This window comes from Argiope bruennichi, chromosome 6 (genome assembly GCF_947563725.1).
Source record: "Argiope bruennichi chromosome 6, qqArgBrue1.1, whole genome shotgun sequence".
NCBI classification, from domain to species: Eukaryota; Metazoa; Arthropoda; class Arachnida; order Araneae; family Araneidae; genus Argiope; species Argiope bruennichi.
This window is the reverse complement of record NC_079156.1, coordinates 111,154,054-111,169,432: the sequence shown is the minus strand read 5'-3', so window position 1 is coordinate 111,169,432 and position 15,379 is coordinate 111,154,054. Positions and strand designations below refer to the sequence as shown.

At 30.3% G+C, this 15,379-nt stretch overlaps 1 protein-coding gene across 1 annotated transcript in view; it reads right to left on the bottom strand.

Annotated features, from left to right (window-relative positions):
* Positions 1–15,379, bottom strand: part of LOC129971907 (zinc finger protein Gfi-1-like) — a 75,356-nt gene that overhangs the window by 16,236 nt on the left and 43,741 nt on the right. Inside the window, exons 3-5 of the mRNA XM_056085885.1 lie at positions 12,022–12,244; positions 8,092–8,273; positions 3,219–3,611 (exon numbers count right to left, since the gene is read on the bottom strand). Coding sequence (XP_055941860.1) covers positions 3,219–3,611; positions 8,092–8,273; positions 12,022–12,244 — 798 coding nt within the window. The remainder of the gene's footprint in view (positions 1–3,218; positions 3,612–8,091; positions 8,274–12,021; positions 12,245–15,379) is intronic.

Below are 15,379 nucleotides of genomic sequence, written 5' to 3'. Positions count from 1 at the left end.
GGGATTTGTCGACAAGTAATACAATTTTGTCGGCCACGCTAAAACGGCCATGTATTAAATTTTACCAGGCATATAATCCAATGCGTGCGTTCATGCTTCGTTAGAAGTCCAGAGGAGGGGGAGGGGCGTGCAAGATGGGGGTGGAGGAGTGTTGGTATCGTTTGATTTTGGGCCTTTCCGTCTGGAGTCGACTGGCTAATATGACCTTGGGGACTTGGCGCGTAGAAGCACTTCAAATAATTGAATTAGGCGCCTTGCAATCTGATGTACAGGGATTGTTCTGAGAATGATGTTCCACCCTGTGGAAAAGGATCTTTTGCGGCACGACGAGCCTTAATCAGAACGGGTTTGCGCCCTCCCCTGGCGGATCGTCTACTAAGATTATGGATTGTGTTGTCGAGATGAAGAGGCTACTGGATCTTCTGTTGGAGGAAGGTTAATGAATATTCAGAACGTTTCGAATCAAGGAAAGGGCGGCGTTTTAATGTGTTGTGATTCCTCGCGCGCTCTGCGAATCGTTTGGTCTCGAGCATACAGATTGTCTAGATTGCATTTTTCGCAGTTGTCACTTTGACCTTTCATTCAAATGAGGTTGGAGGGATGCTTGTTAAAGATACGTGATTCTGGAATTCAGAACAATATTGCCGTCAAAAGCTATAATGTTTGGAGATTGATCAATTTACATAGCTTCGTATGGAATGACTCAATAACGTAATGGAATTTTTCGCATTATGCATAAGTTTTAATTTCCTTTCTACATAATAGCACTTAACTAATACTCATTATAAGTATAACTGAAACTATAATCGCTAAAATGATTTGTATAACACGTGATTTATGATAGTAATTATCGTAGCTATTGAAAATTTACATTTAACAAATGAATTAAAATTAAAAATTTAGATTATGGATCTCTGCCATTTTCAGTAATGTAATGGAATATTTTCATATTATACATAAATTTCAATTTCCCTTCTTCATAACAACACTGAGCTGAAACTGATTATACGTGTACCTGAAAGTACAATGGCTAAAATTATTTGTCTGACACGTTAACTATGATAGCATTTAATTTGGACACCAAAAATTTTACTTTTGCAAATGAATCAAAATTAAAGATCTTAGAGAATTCAGAGATTTCAATTCCATTTCGATTTACTAAATAAATAGGAGGATCAATTATTTTACACTTTTAAGATAAGGGTGCAAAACATATTTTCTATTTAAGTATTTGTATGTCTATCTGCATTTTTAGGCATATAAAAATTTGTACTTTCTTACAGATTCTTATGTTTATTTACTTGTATTCCTATGTACTTATAAATTTGCCTTCAGTTCAGAAAGCTAATTTATCGTATCAATACCAAATAATGCTTTATATTACCAAAACGCCCGACTTTTTCTAAAACACGAGGGCATTGCTTGAAATATTTGCCTAGAAACAAAATGTAATATTGTTTTTGTTGATTTAGAGTCTCCCCCCCCCCGATGTAAGCCTATATAAAAAAAATCTAGATATCTTTTCAAAATCCGTAAAATAAAATTTTGAGCAAGTATCGAAAAAATGCAAGTAAGAACATTGAACAGAAGAGGCAGATGAAAAATCAATTGCAGTTTGAGATTAAAAAAAAAGGCAATAACTTTTAAACAAGATATTAATGTCAGCTTTGCTCTTAAAAATCTAACAAAAATTTTTAAAAAATGAATTGACATATACCCTTTTATTTCTGTATTTTCACGATAAAATTTCATTATTATAGAATTATATGAAATGTAACTATATTTCAGCCAAAAAATCTAACTGATGACTAAAATGTTTTATTCTAAAATCCTGACATTCAATAATAATAATAAAAAATCTTTAATTTGATGATGTAAAGGATGGCACAAAAGTTTTATACACCCCAAAACTTCGCAGAAAGCTAAAGGCTAAAACTTTATAACTTCTTGAAAGGAAACAGTTTATATTCAAAAAAATGTCATGCTGCATAGAAAAAAAAAACATCCGGCGATCTCGATAAACAGGAGATGTGGAATTTTTTAAAAAAAATTATCACTGCATTATATTAGAGAAATAAGATTTAAAAAAATTTCAATAAGATTCCAAATCAAGAATTTTTTCTCTTTGTCACTAAGTGGTAAAGAACGATGCTATTAATTTAAAGCAATATTCCAAATTCTAATTCTAATTTTTTTCCCATTTCATTTATTTATTTAATTTTTTTGCTTTATCTTCTCGTATTCGAAGTGTATCTGCAAAGAGAAAGTACTGAAATCTTGAATTAATTCGAACTTGAGATATTTATGGATCTCTACATATTAGATTTTCCTGAATCTGAAAAATCCATTAATTATGTCTATCTATGAATACAGTAACTCAGAAACATTTTGAATTAAAAAGATAAATATTGATACGTGGCTCTAAATTTGTAAATTTCTATCACATTTTAAACAAAATTTATTCAGAGGAAGTCTGGCTGTCCGAGTACAGGTGAAACGATAACTACGAAACATAAACAGTTAGATCAATAACATTTCTTGCCCATATTTAGCATTTAGAAAGTAGACCGATATCAAATTTTGAACTAAATCAATTGATGGATTGACAATCAATCATTTGGTGCATTCTCATGCATGTAAACTCAAAAAAACAATGACTTGGATAAATGAAATTTAGTTATATGATTTACTCAACTGTGTTAAAAAGTCTCAGGAGACTCTACTGAACGCTAACACACCGTGAGTTGGATTATTTATTTATTTATTTTATTTATTTGCTATCTTGATAAAGTAATTTATCAAGTAGTATTTCGTTGTTGAAGTGGAATATTTTTGTTCGTGTTTGTATTATAAACTGCGATTGCTAAATTTTGCACTTGAATGAACCTGATATGATGATACCGGATGTTAACTCAGAGTTTTTACTTAGAATGTTGTCTTAAAATAGTGGATATCATTATTGTTGTCACTTGCCGTATTAGTAACATGGAATCTTAAAAGATTATGTAGTAGATTTAACTGTATTGACTGTAGATTTAACTGTAGTAGATTGAATTCTATTGACATGTAAACTTAAAAGATCACATATCTTGCCATAACCTTACAAGATTACATATCACTATCGGTGAAAGCAAAATTCTATGATGCGATTCGTTTGCACACATTAGATCTATTGATATACCAATGTATGCAATGAATATTCCGTAAACTCAGCTTACCTGTATGTATGTAGGTATGCTTTTTCATATCTGATTTCTGGTGGAACCTCTTGCCGCAGTACTGACAAGGATATGGCCTGGTGTCCGAGTGTATGAGCAGGTGCGTAGACAGGGTGGAGGACCTCTTGAAGGACTTCCCACACTGCTTGCATTCGAAGGTCCTTTCTGCCGTGTGGATGGCCCGGTGCTGGCTCAGGCTCACTTCGTGTCCGAATGTCTTGTTGCACAACTCACAGGCGAAAGGTCGCTTGCCGCTGTGCGAACGCCTCGAGTGAACTTCCAAGCCATGGGGCGTGCTGAACATCTTGTCGCATTTCACACACGAATATACGTCGCTGGGGTGGTGTCCAGGGGCAGGTTTACCAGAACCAGAGCTCATCAGAAGGCCATTATCTGGAAAGAAAAAAAAGTTAACATCTGAATTTATTATAACTGCTTTTTCAAAAAGTTTTTGTAGACTTTTCTGAATATCAATTGTGATTCATATTTATATATTTGTATTGCTTCTACACTATTTTTTATTGTTTTTCAGTTTATTCTTCTTCACATTAGTAGAAAAACTCTAGTTGAGAAACAATAATTTGGCGCAGAATTTGGCAGACTTCTATTATGAATATGGTGGGAAGTGATAGAGTAAAGACTTGGCAGCCAAGAAGATGAGTACTTTAGAGATATGAATGATTTCACAAACTAATAAGATCCAGAAATAATATACTATAGCTTCTTAAAATTTCTAATGTTCTTGAAGAAACGGTTTTTCGTTTAAGATATTTTATTTTTCACCTCTTGGATGAATATGGATATTCATATTTGTGTAAGCTCACGTTACTTATTGCCCTATAAAGTTCAGATACATATTGAGGCTAGACATGGCAATTGAATAAAAAAAAGGACCCTACTAAATAAGCAATTTCAGTACTTAAAATCAGTAAAAATGAATGGTTGCTTGGAAACACCGAGGTTACTCATACATTTCAATTGCGGCAGGCAGCAGTTATCTCATTAATAAAAAACGATTTCCTTCAAAGTTTAAAAACAAAGTTTTGTTGCTCTTTTCTATATATTTTTCTGGACAAAAACAGAAATTGTTTTCATTGATTTTTTTGTATTCGTACCTTAAACAAATGAGCATTGAATTTCACTTCTATATATATATATTTTATCCTTGAATTTAGAATATCCAAAATTGTTGGAGTAACGAAATAAACTATGCATTCTCACACATAAGCAAACGTACTTTACTCTTTACGTAATGTTATAAATATCTTTAATAATAACGTACGGCTAGTTTAATTTTCCTTGCAGGGTTGTAATAAATATTGTACCTTGTAGGAAGGAGCCACTTCCCTCATATAATCTGAAAAATTTAGAATCATCTTCTTATATGTGCCAAATAGGAATAAATGAAGATTAGGGAAGCCAAAGAAAGTTTAGGAGACTAATTAATAAAATACAAAATTCAGAAAAGGGAATTCACTGTTATCAAAGTGAAATTTAGTCAACACACATAACTGATTTTGTAGATCGAAAAGTACTTAGTAAAATGTTCGATTGCAAAATCGCATATTGGTAATCTTTGTGAAAATTAAAAGCTATAAAATCTTGTGTAAAAATATTTAAAAAGAATTCCTAACGGATGATTGCATCAGATTTGAGTATATTAAGATACTAATTATTTATTTAAAAAAATCGAAATATATTCATTATATCTCTTTCTGCCAAAAAAATGCACATGAAGACAAAAATTCAATATTTAAAAGGTGCGATGAGAACATCGTTTCTTTAAATCTTGTTAAACCTATAAATATTTAATAAGATTAAAATAAAAGAGATCTCTTAAGAGATATCTTAAAATTAAAGAGTAAATAGCGAATAGAAAAAGTTCTGTTGAATACACTCATGAAACTAAAATATAAAAAATGTAAATGAACTAACAACTCAATCTGGTATTCTCTATTTTTATTTCTCACATTTACGTGTTTTTAGAAATAATAAAATGTGAAGCATTCCATTCTGTCCTACTATATCTTTCATAATCAATGCTGAATTTTGCAAATATAATTCTTCGATTTTGGATCTTCTGGCCGTGTATTCTTCTTTTTGTGATTATCATAAAATGGTAAATATTGTGACTATCTATGACCGAGTTCAAGAAACTGCATCTTTTATTTATTATCGTACTTTAACATTTTCTTCCTATGTGTAAAAGAGATTTTTTTTTCCCCTAGCTGGCAACGTTTCGGCCAAAATTAAATTTTCATCGCGTATAAAAAATATCGTTTGGAACTCTGTACAATTCGTTAAAAATATTCTTACTTCAATTTTCATGTTTTACTCATATATTCTGATTATTTATATTAAATATTAAATGCTTTCATTCATTAATATTTAATATAATATTTCATTCTTTTTATTTATGTCTACAGACAACCTGAATGTGTTTACATTATGAATAAATTTAAATTTCTTCTACGTTCGTTCTCTTGCTTATGTTAAAGTAGTTGTGGTTGCAAATTTATAATACAAATGCAATTTAAATATAAATCAGTAGCATGAAGAACTTTTAGAATCACAAATATTATTATGTGTATGATCTTAAATGTAGAATATATAATGAATGACTAATCTTTGAAGAAACATTTCTGAATTCATATATACATGAGAACTAATACTGAATATTTAAATTGACAGTATCCAGTTCAAAATTAATTACGAAAACGAGGATTACAAACTTAATTTAATGTACTCTCTAATAGGTGAATTAAACTATACATCCGGTAACTTCCATTACGAGTTGCTAAAATCTAAGCTAATGCGGTTTATTCTGATTCACATTATGCAAAGCGAGATTTAATTTACATCAGAGAATCTGCTAATGCATTTCAAAGTGCAGCCTCGTTATGGTCTTCTGGGATCAATTTGATTGTCAGATTGTGAATTTGACTCTTTCCTACGTAAATGTAAACTCATTGCTCCCGATTTGATGGGAGGTGAGAAAGGCTGAATAGCACGAAATGTTTCACAATATTGTAAAATATTGGTCAAGAACAAAGGGTAATATTGGAAATACTATAAATTATCTTATTGTTACTTTAGCGTAATTTTTTCAAATTTTGTAAAAACCATGTGTGCTCTCATGAACCTAAAAATTGCATCAGATTTTTGTAAGTATTTATCCTTTTTATAAAAAGGTTTGGTTCAGTAGTTACTAATCATCATCAGTAATCTGACCACAATAATAACAGTATTATAAATTGAATTTATGCAATAGACATAGAACATTCTTCTTATGGATTATCTATTCCTGCAAAGTGTCGAAACTTATCGATAAAAATTGACAAAATCGACTTAGCTTTTGAGGCTTGGTTGTATTAAGTTTTTATTTTTCAATATATGTAGAAAATACTGAATATAGGGGTGCAGATAACCATTCATTGCATACTTAAACAATATAAGATTTCAACTGAAACAAAATTTGGTGAAATTGGTACAGTGATTGGATTGGGGGTACTTTTTGGTGACTCCTTCCCCACAGAAAATGTACAGCGAAGTAGTGTACAATCACTGAATGTGTATTTAAAAGTCATGAGCTTTCAATTAAAATAAAAGTTGATGAAATCTGTGCACAAATTGGGTAGGGATGTTCGGTTGCGTTTTTTTTTCCAGAGATAATGCATACTGAAGTATATATATATATATATATATATTTGACATTTATCTTTTAAATCTTCCGAAGGCGGAGAACAGGCAATCATCGATGATTCGTCTAAGGATGTTAAGTTTTCGTTTGAAATAAGAATTGGCGAAATCGAAATAGTGCTTGAGAATTCTGCCGTTTTTTTCTCATTGAAAATGCATAAGGAAGTAGTGTTTTTGAGATTTGTCCCAAATTTGGTGGGAGATGGAAGGGTCAAGTGACCATTGATAACATGTATAGAGGTCATGAGCTTTCATATAAAATAAAAATCGACGAAATCGGACAAATTGAGTAGAGTAACTGGTTCTTCCTAATTATTTTAAATATATAGATATTAATATATTATAGCTTTAACATTAAAATAATGTTTTAATAAATTGAATTTAAATTTAAAATCTGAGTTTGACAAAAAATCTACAGCATATTCTAAGATTTTCTATAAATTAGGCGATCCATTATTCAAGTCAATGATTTTAGAATTCAACATGTTTTTTGGTTAGTTTGAGAATAAATGATCAAAAATTGGCCCAGTTTATTCATAATTTAACCTTATAAATTCAACGTTGAAATAAATAAAATTATTATAAATATCCATAAATTTTATATTAACATAGTTCAATATTTTGATAGCTTCTTACTGCATGGATAAATTTCCCAAAATTATTATAGTTAAAATTTGCTTTAAAATCACGTACTTAAAATAATTAATATAAGAAAAAAATAGATTTCCTAAAAAAATAACGAGAAAAATCTAAATTGATTCATCTTTTTCTCAGATAAAGTAGCATGTTTTGGGGTTTTTAAACACTGATTTGATTATCCTGGTATATATACAGATTTTTTTTTGGGGGGGGGGCAATATTTCCTTCTGTTGATATAGTATGGAAAACTAAGGCCAGGTGTTGTCGTTCGTTTCAAATTTACGAACAACTGAACTAGCCATTGAACTGATCACTGTTCATGGGCACTGCACTGTGTGTATATTTCGTAACTGATACCAGTCGTGTGGATTCTACTATGCGAATCATTTCATTATATTTCTAAATTATGTTATTCAACTTCAAATAGCTAATTCTATTGTGACTTCAAAAATGCGAATCTATCAAAACCTTTTTTGTTTTATGAAATATTAAAACTATCCTGATTATAATAAAGATGAAAATGAGTCTAGCTTACCTTTAAAATGTGAATGCAGCGGATGATGCGGGTGTTTAAGATCGGAGTAAGTGGATCCAAGTCCCAGCAGAGGAAAGGAGACGCAATGGGCGAGATTCGGGAAAGGTCGGAAGATTTCTGCAGCCGTCGTGTAGTGGGCAGGCAGAACACCATTGTTTGCGCTCACAGTAGGCGATGCGGATCTTAAAGAGAAGAATTAATATTCATCTTTGGACATGAGAATGAATTTATTCCAACTCAGATAACAGGTTGAATATTAAAAGAGCATAATCGATACTTATATATAAAGCTCAATGTGTGTGTGTGTGTGTGTGTGTGTTGGCGCTCTACAGAAAAGACCATTTGACCTACAGCTACCAAATTTGGTACATGTAGACCTTTGAGGTCGGAAATGTGCACCTGGGGTCCTTTTTTTGAATTTTTAATTAGAATTTTAATTATTATTTAAAAACTAACTTTCCCGCCAAAAAAATCTTTTCATTTTCTCCATCGCCAAATGAGTAAGGCTTCAATTTTTTTTTTTCCCAACAGTAATGAGGCTAGGCTTAAGATTTTTCGGCTGATTATTTCAAACGATTCTGTTTATTTTCTTAATAAAATGTCATTCAATTCAAATGTTTGATGCATTTAAAATTAAACATTGTTAATTAATCGATCTTTCAGATTCATTTTGAAGTACTTTTGAATTAAAATAAAACAGTATAAAGGAAATTAAAAATTTCTAATCTGCATAGCGTTACCCCAAATGGCGTAGAAAAACTCACGTATGAGCATTGTGTTCTGATTGTTGACATGACAACCATTATCAATGGATGATTTAAATTATTTTTAGATTAGTTGCATGCTTTTGTAATTAAAGTGTATTTATGTTAGTTATATATTTTTTGTATATGCTTATAGTTTTAAGTACATCGTTTTTCAAGTAGTTTTTTTAACCTGTTTTCAACCGATTATTTTAAACGATTCGTTTTATTTTCTTAGTGTTCGACGCATTTAAAATTAAACATTGTTAATTAATCGATCTGGTCATGATGAATCTGAGAAAATTTTGTTGACAAATTCTTGAAATATTACGTAAATTAAGAAAGGTATTCTTTAGTGCCCATAAAGTTTAAACGCTCAGTGACTGTTTTCAGTAATCATATTACAAAAAAATACTTTGTTTCAGTAGAACTTTTTATTATATTAATTACAGATTAATCCTTTCCACTTTAATTTAAAGTATAAATTCTACGGGAGCTAACAGAAAATTAGAGAGATACATATTACGTTATGACTGAAGGCGTTTATAATATTATGAGTGAATTATATGACTATCCAAATTTGAAGTTTTAAAATATTTTGATGAATAAGCTATTAAAGTAGGAATTGCATAAAATATTTAATTATTAAAATTTTAACGAACATTAAAATTGGCGAACCGGCTGGTCGCTAAAGGCGGCTAGTATTTTATAAGTGTAACAAATATACGTGTAAATAAATCTATACTTTACAGAACAAGTCTATATATGTAAGAAAGATATTCACAAATATATCCGGATGTTTTAAATTCAGATAATCCATTGGGACCTCTTTTATGATCCAATAATGTTAAATTAATTAGCATTCATGCCGATTAAAGTATATAATTAAATATAACGAAAATTCTTATTATTAATTGCTTCAATTTACAATTGGAAAAGCTAATAATAAGAGTTTTCTATTTATGCTTATTTTTATTGAAATTTTATGTATTCAGTACAATTTTATTTCCACATATTATGAAATGAACTGACTTGTGGGAATATGAATAATATATTTATTTATAAATATTCAAAGGTCACCTTCAAAGCCTTTCAAATTTTGATATACTCAACTTATAATTAAATAATGATAATTATTATTAGTATTAGTTGATTATATTGCTTTATTTTTTTAACCGTTTTTGTGGAATAAATTGTCACTACAAATACAAAAGCAACAAAATCAAAATTCCCCATATTTTCATACATGAAGAATAAAATGTATCACCCAGTGATATCTGGTATAAAACGCATTCCATTTCTATGATAAAATTTTTAGAAAAAAAATGGCTTACAGAAATGAATATTTTATTAAAAAAATTACCTTATCATTTTAGAAAGACAGGTAAAAAAAAACTAGGTAAATGTGTTTAGGAATATGCAATATTTTTTGGCGAATATGTGAAATTAAATAAGAGATATTATTTTATTAAATAAATATTTCGATTGATTTTCTTTTTCGTATTCAGTTTTATTAAGAGAAAATGGTCTACGGTGTCGTATTTTATTTAATTATTCTGCAAATAATAACAAAGTATTTATTTAAAAGTAATCAATACTTGTCACTCGCAAAATTAATTGTAAAGATAAAGTTTATGGGTTTATCTATACTTATATAAAGCTCAATGTGTGTGTGTGTGTGTTTTTCCGCTCTACAGGCCAGACAGTTTGATCTACAGCTACCAAATTTGGTACATGTATACCTTGGAAGTCGGGAATGTGCACCTGGGGTCCCGTTTTATGAATTTTTAATTAGAATTTTAATTATTAATTAAAAACTAACTTTCCCGCCAAAAAAATCTTTTCATTTTCCCCACCGCCAAATGTGTAAGGCTTCAGTTTTTTTCCCCCACGCTAATGAGGCCAGGCTTAAAATTTTTCGGCCGATTATTTCAAACGATTCTGTTTATTTTCTTAACGTTTGATGCATTTAAAATTAAACATTGTTAATTAATTGATCTTTCAGATTCATTCTGAAGTACTTTTCAATTAAAATAAAACAGAATAAAGGAAATTAAAAATGTCTAATCCGCATAGCGTTACCCTAACTGGCGTAGAAAAATTCACGCATTTGCGTTACCGTAACTGTCATTGAAAATTCACGCATGCGTATTGTGTTCTGGTTGTTGACATCTATTATCAACGGATTGATAATAGTTGTCAACGATCTTGCTTGATTTAAATTATTTTTAGGTTAGTTCTATGCTTTTGTAATTAATTGTATTTATGATAGTTATATATTTTTTGTATATGCTTATAGTTTTAAGTACATCGTTTTTTAAGTAGTTTTTTTTTAAATCGGTTTTATACTGATTATTTTAAACGAATCTTTTTATTTTCTTAGTGTTTGATGCATTTAAAATGAAACATTGTTAATTAATCGATCTGCTCACGATGATTCTGAGAAAATTTTGCTGACAAATTCTTGAGATATTACATAAATTAAGAAAGATATTCTTTAGTGCCCATAAAATTTAAACGCTCAGTGACTCTGTTTTCAGTAATCATATTATAAAAAACTGCTTTTTTTCAATTTTCAACAATGGATTAAATTTTCACCCTGAAATAGAAAACACTTTCACTGTTTCATCAAAAATTTAAACGGGATTTTCTTCTATTAGTCAAAGCAAAAGGTGTTTTTGTACCTCAAAGCACAGTGGCCCCTTTCGAATAAATTCAGTTTTAAATTGTAATTTTAATAGCGTTATGATTTCCATTAGAAAAGTTCATGTATACAATGTGTAGAACATGAGGAAAAATTATTATTAAACTTTTAAAACTATTACATCTATGACAATTTGACGCTTTCAAGTAGTTTGTTTACAGAATCATGGACGTGAAGTTATATCTAAAGGATTTAATTAAAAATAGAAAACTAATATCCTTGGCGACCATCTGGTCATCAAAGGTAGCTAGTTTTAAATAATACGAATATTTCGTATATTTTTTTCTATATCATTTATAGCAAATGAACCAAAAATAATGAACGACCGACTTCATATGTTATGATATATACAAACGACATCTCTAAATATGCACGGGTAAATTCTCGAAACACATATTCAATTATCCGAAAAAGTCTTTAATCCGGTATCGTCAAAATGCCGGTTAAAAGAGATTCTACTGTAATTTAAAGAATAGATCTCACCTCTGCAACAAGGAGGACGAGGTATGTGGGTGTAAGAGGGAGGCTGTGGAGGCCGGCGGGAAGAAGAGAGGGTGGGTTCTAATATCCCCTGGCCACAGCCCGAGTCCCAGGGATCGGAAGTCCGCCCCGGTCAGGTGAGAGGGCACAGGAAGGCTGAATTCCTTCGGCAGAACACGAGACGATTCGTCTGCTGTCGAGCTTGGGATGTTCTCCACCTTGGCACCTGCAACAGAAAAGTGAAATTGATACACTTTCAGGGACGAACTAAGCACGTTAGGTCCCTTGGTGTTCAAGTCCTTGAAATTTTGACCTTGAAATCACATATATATGTAAATTTGCAATTTTTGGGTTTTCATATGTAACGTTTTAATTTAATTTCGCATCTTTTTATTCATAATAGTTATTTTTATTAACATTAACTTCGTTTTATAGTTGTTTTGTTATTTCATTTTAATTACCTATTTCAGTAATTTAATTAATTTTAGTAGGTAATTAATATACTTTAAAATCAGTGGATGAATTTATGTACGTTAAATTAGTAATTTCATTTATAAACATTTATGTCATATATTACTGAAATAATTTATTATTCAAATATAGAAGAAAGGTTCTTTACTAACAAAATTGTTATGATTTTAATTGTCGAATAAATAAATATTATATTAAATGAGATATTAAGATAGAAATTATAAATAATTTGATTTTAAATATGTAAATAATAATTCTTAATTAATAATTAATAAGCATAATAAAAGCAAGAATTGCAAGATTCAAACCTTCGGGCCAATATAATTGATGCAGGGCAAATCATTAGCCTTTTAAAAATTGGATACACCCATCAAAGAAAGAGAAATTGACACGAAAATGAGTACAGAAATTAATGTTGAGTACTGAACATGGATCCCTACGATGCCCGAAAAATAATAATTTTGCTAGGCATTCTGCATCCCTCTTTCCTTTCGAAGAAACCGGAACAGAATTGAAACCACAATTACGGCTTACAGTATGTAGGGTAGTGAGTATACAATACTCAAATGTTGTCAATGTAAGTTACGCTACTATAGTTTGTGTATTTTCTGTAGACGGTTCAAGGTCACATTTTCTACAGCTTTACTGGTACCAGACAACCAATAACCAGGTAGAAAATGTGATCTTGAACCGCCTACAGAAAATACACAGACTCGTGTTTTGCTACCATTAGTTTACTGGTTAAAATTAGATATGTATATAGATTAGATATGTATTAGATATAGATTAGATATGTATTAGATATAAATTAGATAATAGGGCCTTGGAAAAAAATCCATCGCGATATTTACATAAAAGCTTCGTTCCCCTTTCAACCCGGAGCTCCTGGAGAACAATCTAGTGCTTCTAGCCTTTAATCCATACCTGTACATATAGTGAAAAGAAAAATGCAGCACACTTAAAAATTTCGAGTGAATTACGATTTGATTCATTTTTGGCGATTTCAGGGATAAATAGCGGAGTGCATGAACTCGTTGTTGAAAGGAAGATGCTAACTCTAACATTGATTACAGAGACTCTAACAGCCAGACGGAAGACTTCTTGTGAATAGATTTCGTTCAAAATTTGAGAGAAATCTTCAAATTTGATCGTCATATTCCAGTTTGAGCTATCTAGCTCAAAGTGTTTTTGAGTTACCGCGCTCACATTCTGACATAATGCCAAAATTGTGTTTTTCAGGGAATTCTGAAACGTGGAGATTCGTCAAAATCTCGAGTTCGAATATTTTCACGATTACAATGCTTCCTCTATTCATCTTATACCAGAAAGTAACAATATAAGCGGTGCATTTCTGCTGACCGTTTCTATAAATGCGTATTGTTTTGAAAACATGAATAAACGAAACAAATGGAATTAAATCAGGGCCACATAGTGGCACACACGTTTTTTAATTATCTCATTGTTTGTTTTTCGAATAGATAGAGTAGACATTTTTTTAATAACTAAGACATTTTTTGGAGAAATTTATACAGTAAAATAAAAATTTGACTATATAAATTTTTAATGTATATAGAAATTTATATAGTTTTATATAGTAAACTTATTTACTGAATTTTTTATGCGTACAGTCTATTTTGATTATCATGGTTAAAGTCAGAAGAAAATTCAGTAAATATATTTTCAATTCCATTTCTTAACTTTTACTACGGGAAAAAAAGCTGAGTAATGTTGCGCTGTAATTGCTGATTTTTGCAGTTGCGCCCCCACCCCTCTAGTAATTTTGAATCAAACATTTGAATCACCCCTCTAGTAATTTTGAAATTCTATTAAAAACATTATAATTCTGAATTGTATATTCACCATCATTTGTACTGTTTAAACTAACAATGAAGAATTTTTGCGGAAATCTCTTTTTTTTTTCACGTTGTTAACATTTCTATGTTCCTGAAAAAATAATTTTGGTACTTTTAAATTCAAAACAGGTTATTATCCTCCGTAAAATCCGTTCTCATTAAAGGTTGTTTCGGATGGAAAAATTAAATCTCTAGTCGCAAATTGCTTTAGAGAAATCTTGGATGTACTCCAAGAAGCCAAGTCTTAATTGCCTTCCAGAAAGCTGTTTGTCACGAGCTAAATACTGAAAAGCTACAGTTTATTGCTCTGTCTCCTGGGATAGGCAGAATTTTCATGCAGATATTTATCAAAAATATGGGCTGTATTTTTAAAAATCCGAAGAGAAAAAAAAGGGACATAGCGGAATATATAATAATAAAGCTTTCAATAACTGAAAGCGAATTTTGTTTTTAAAGTGACCTGATTTATATAAAAATTAAAGAAGATTCAAGACAGCAAAACATGATAATGTTTTAACTGTATTTCGTCTTTTTGATTGCAGTAGTCGTGGCATTCTGTGTAATTCACTTAAAGAATGTCAGTCTGAAAATTTCATAATATTAGTTAGGGAAGAGGTGAAAACTTTGCTTTTATTTAAAGAAACCATAATAATGTTAAAACATGCCAAAAATACATGAATGAAAGATTTAATGAAATAAGGGGGGGGGGAAGAGGGTGAATTTACAAAAATAGAAAGAAATGCTACAAACTATGGTCAAAATTAAATTCCAACTATCTAAAATTAAAAAAAACCAGCAAAAAAAAAAAAACATGTCTTCGAATTTTCTTGCATATTTTTCATAAAAATCTTATCTCTCCGCTTGAAACTATGGACCTTGGATTGAAACACGATTGCCTAAACTCTTTTTTAAGTATTTTGGATACCTTGCTTTCCAATTGATAGAAATCAAAATTTGACCCACAGTTATAATTGTTGTCAAGATTGTAATAATAATAATAATATATATACTGCTAATAGAGAGAGAGGCAAAATAAT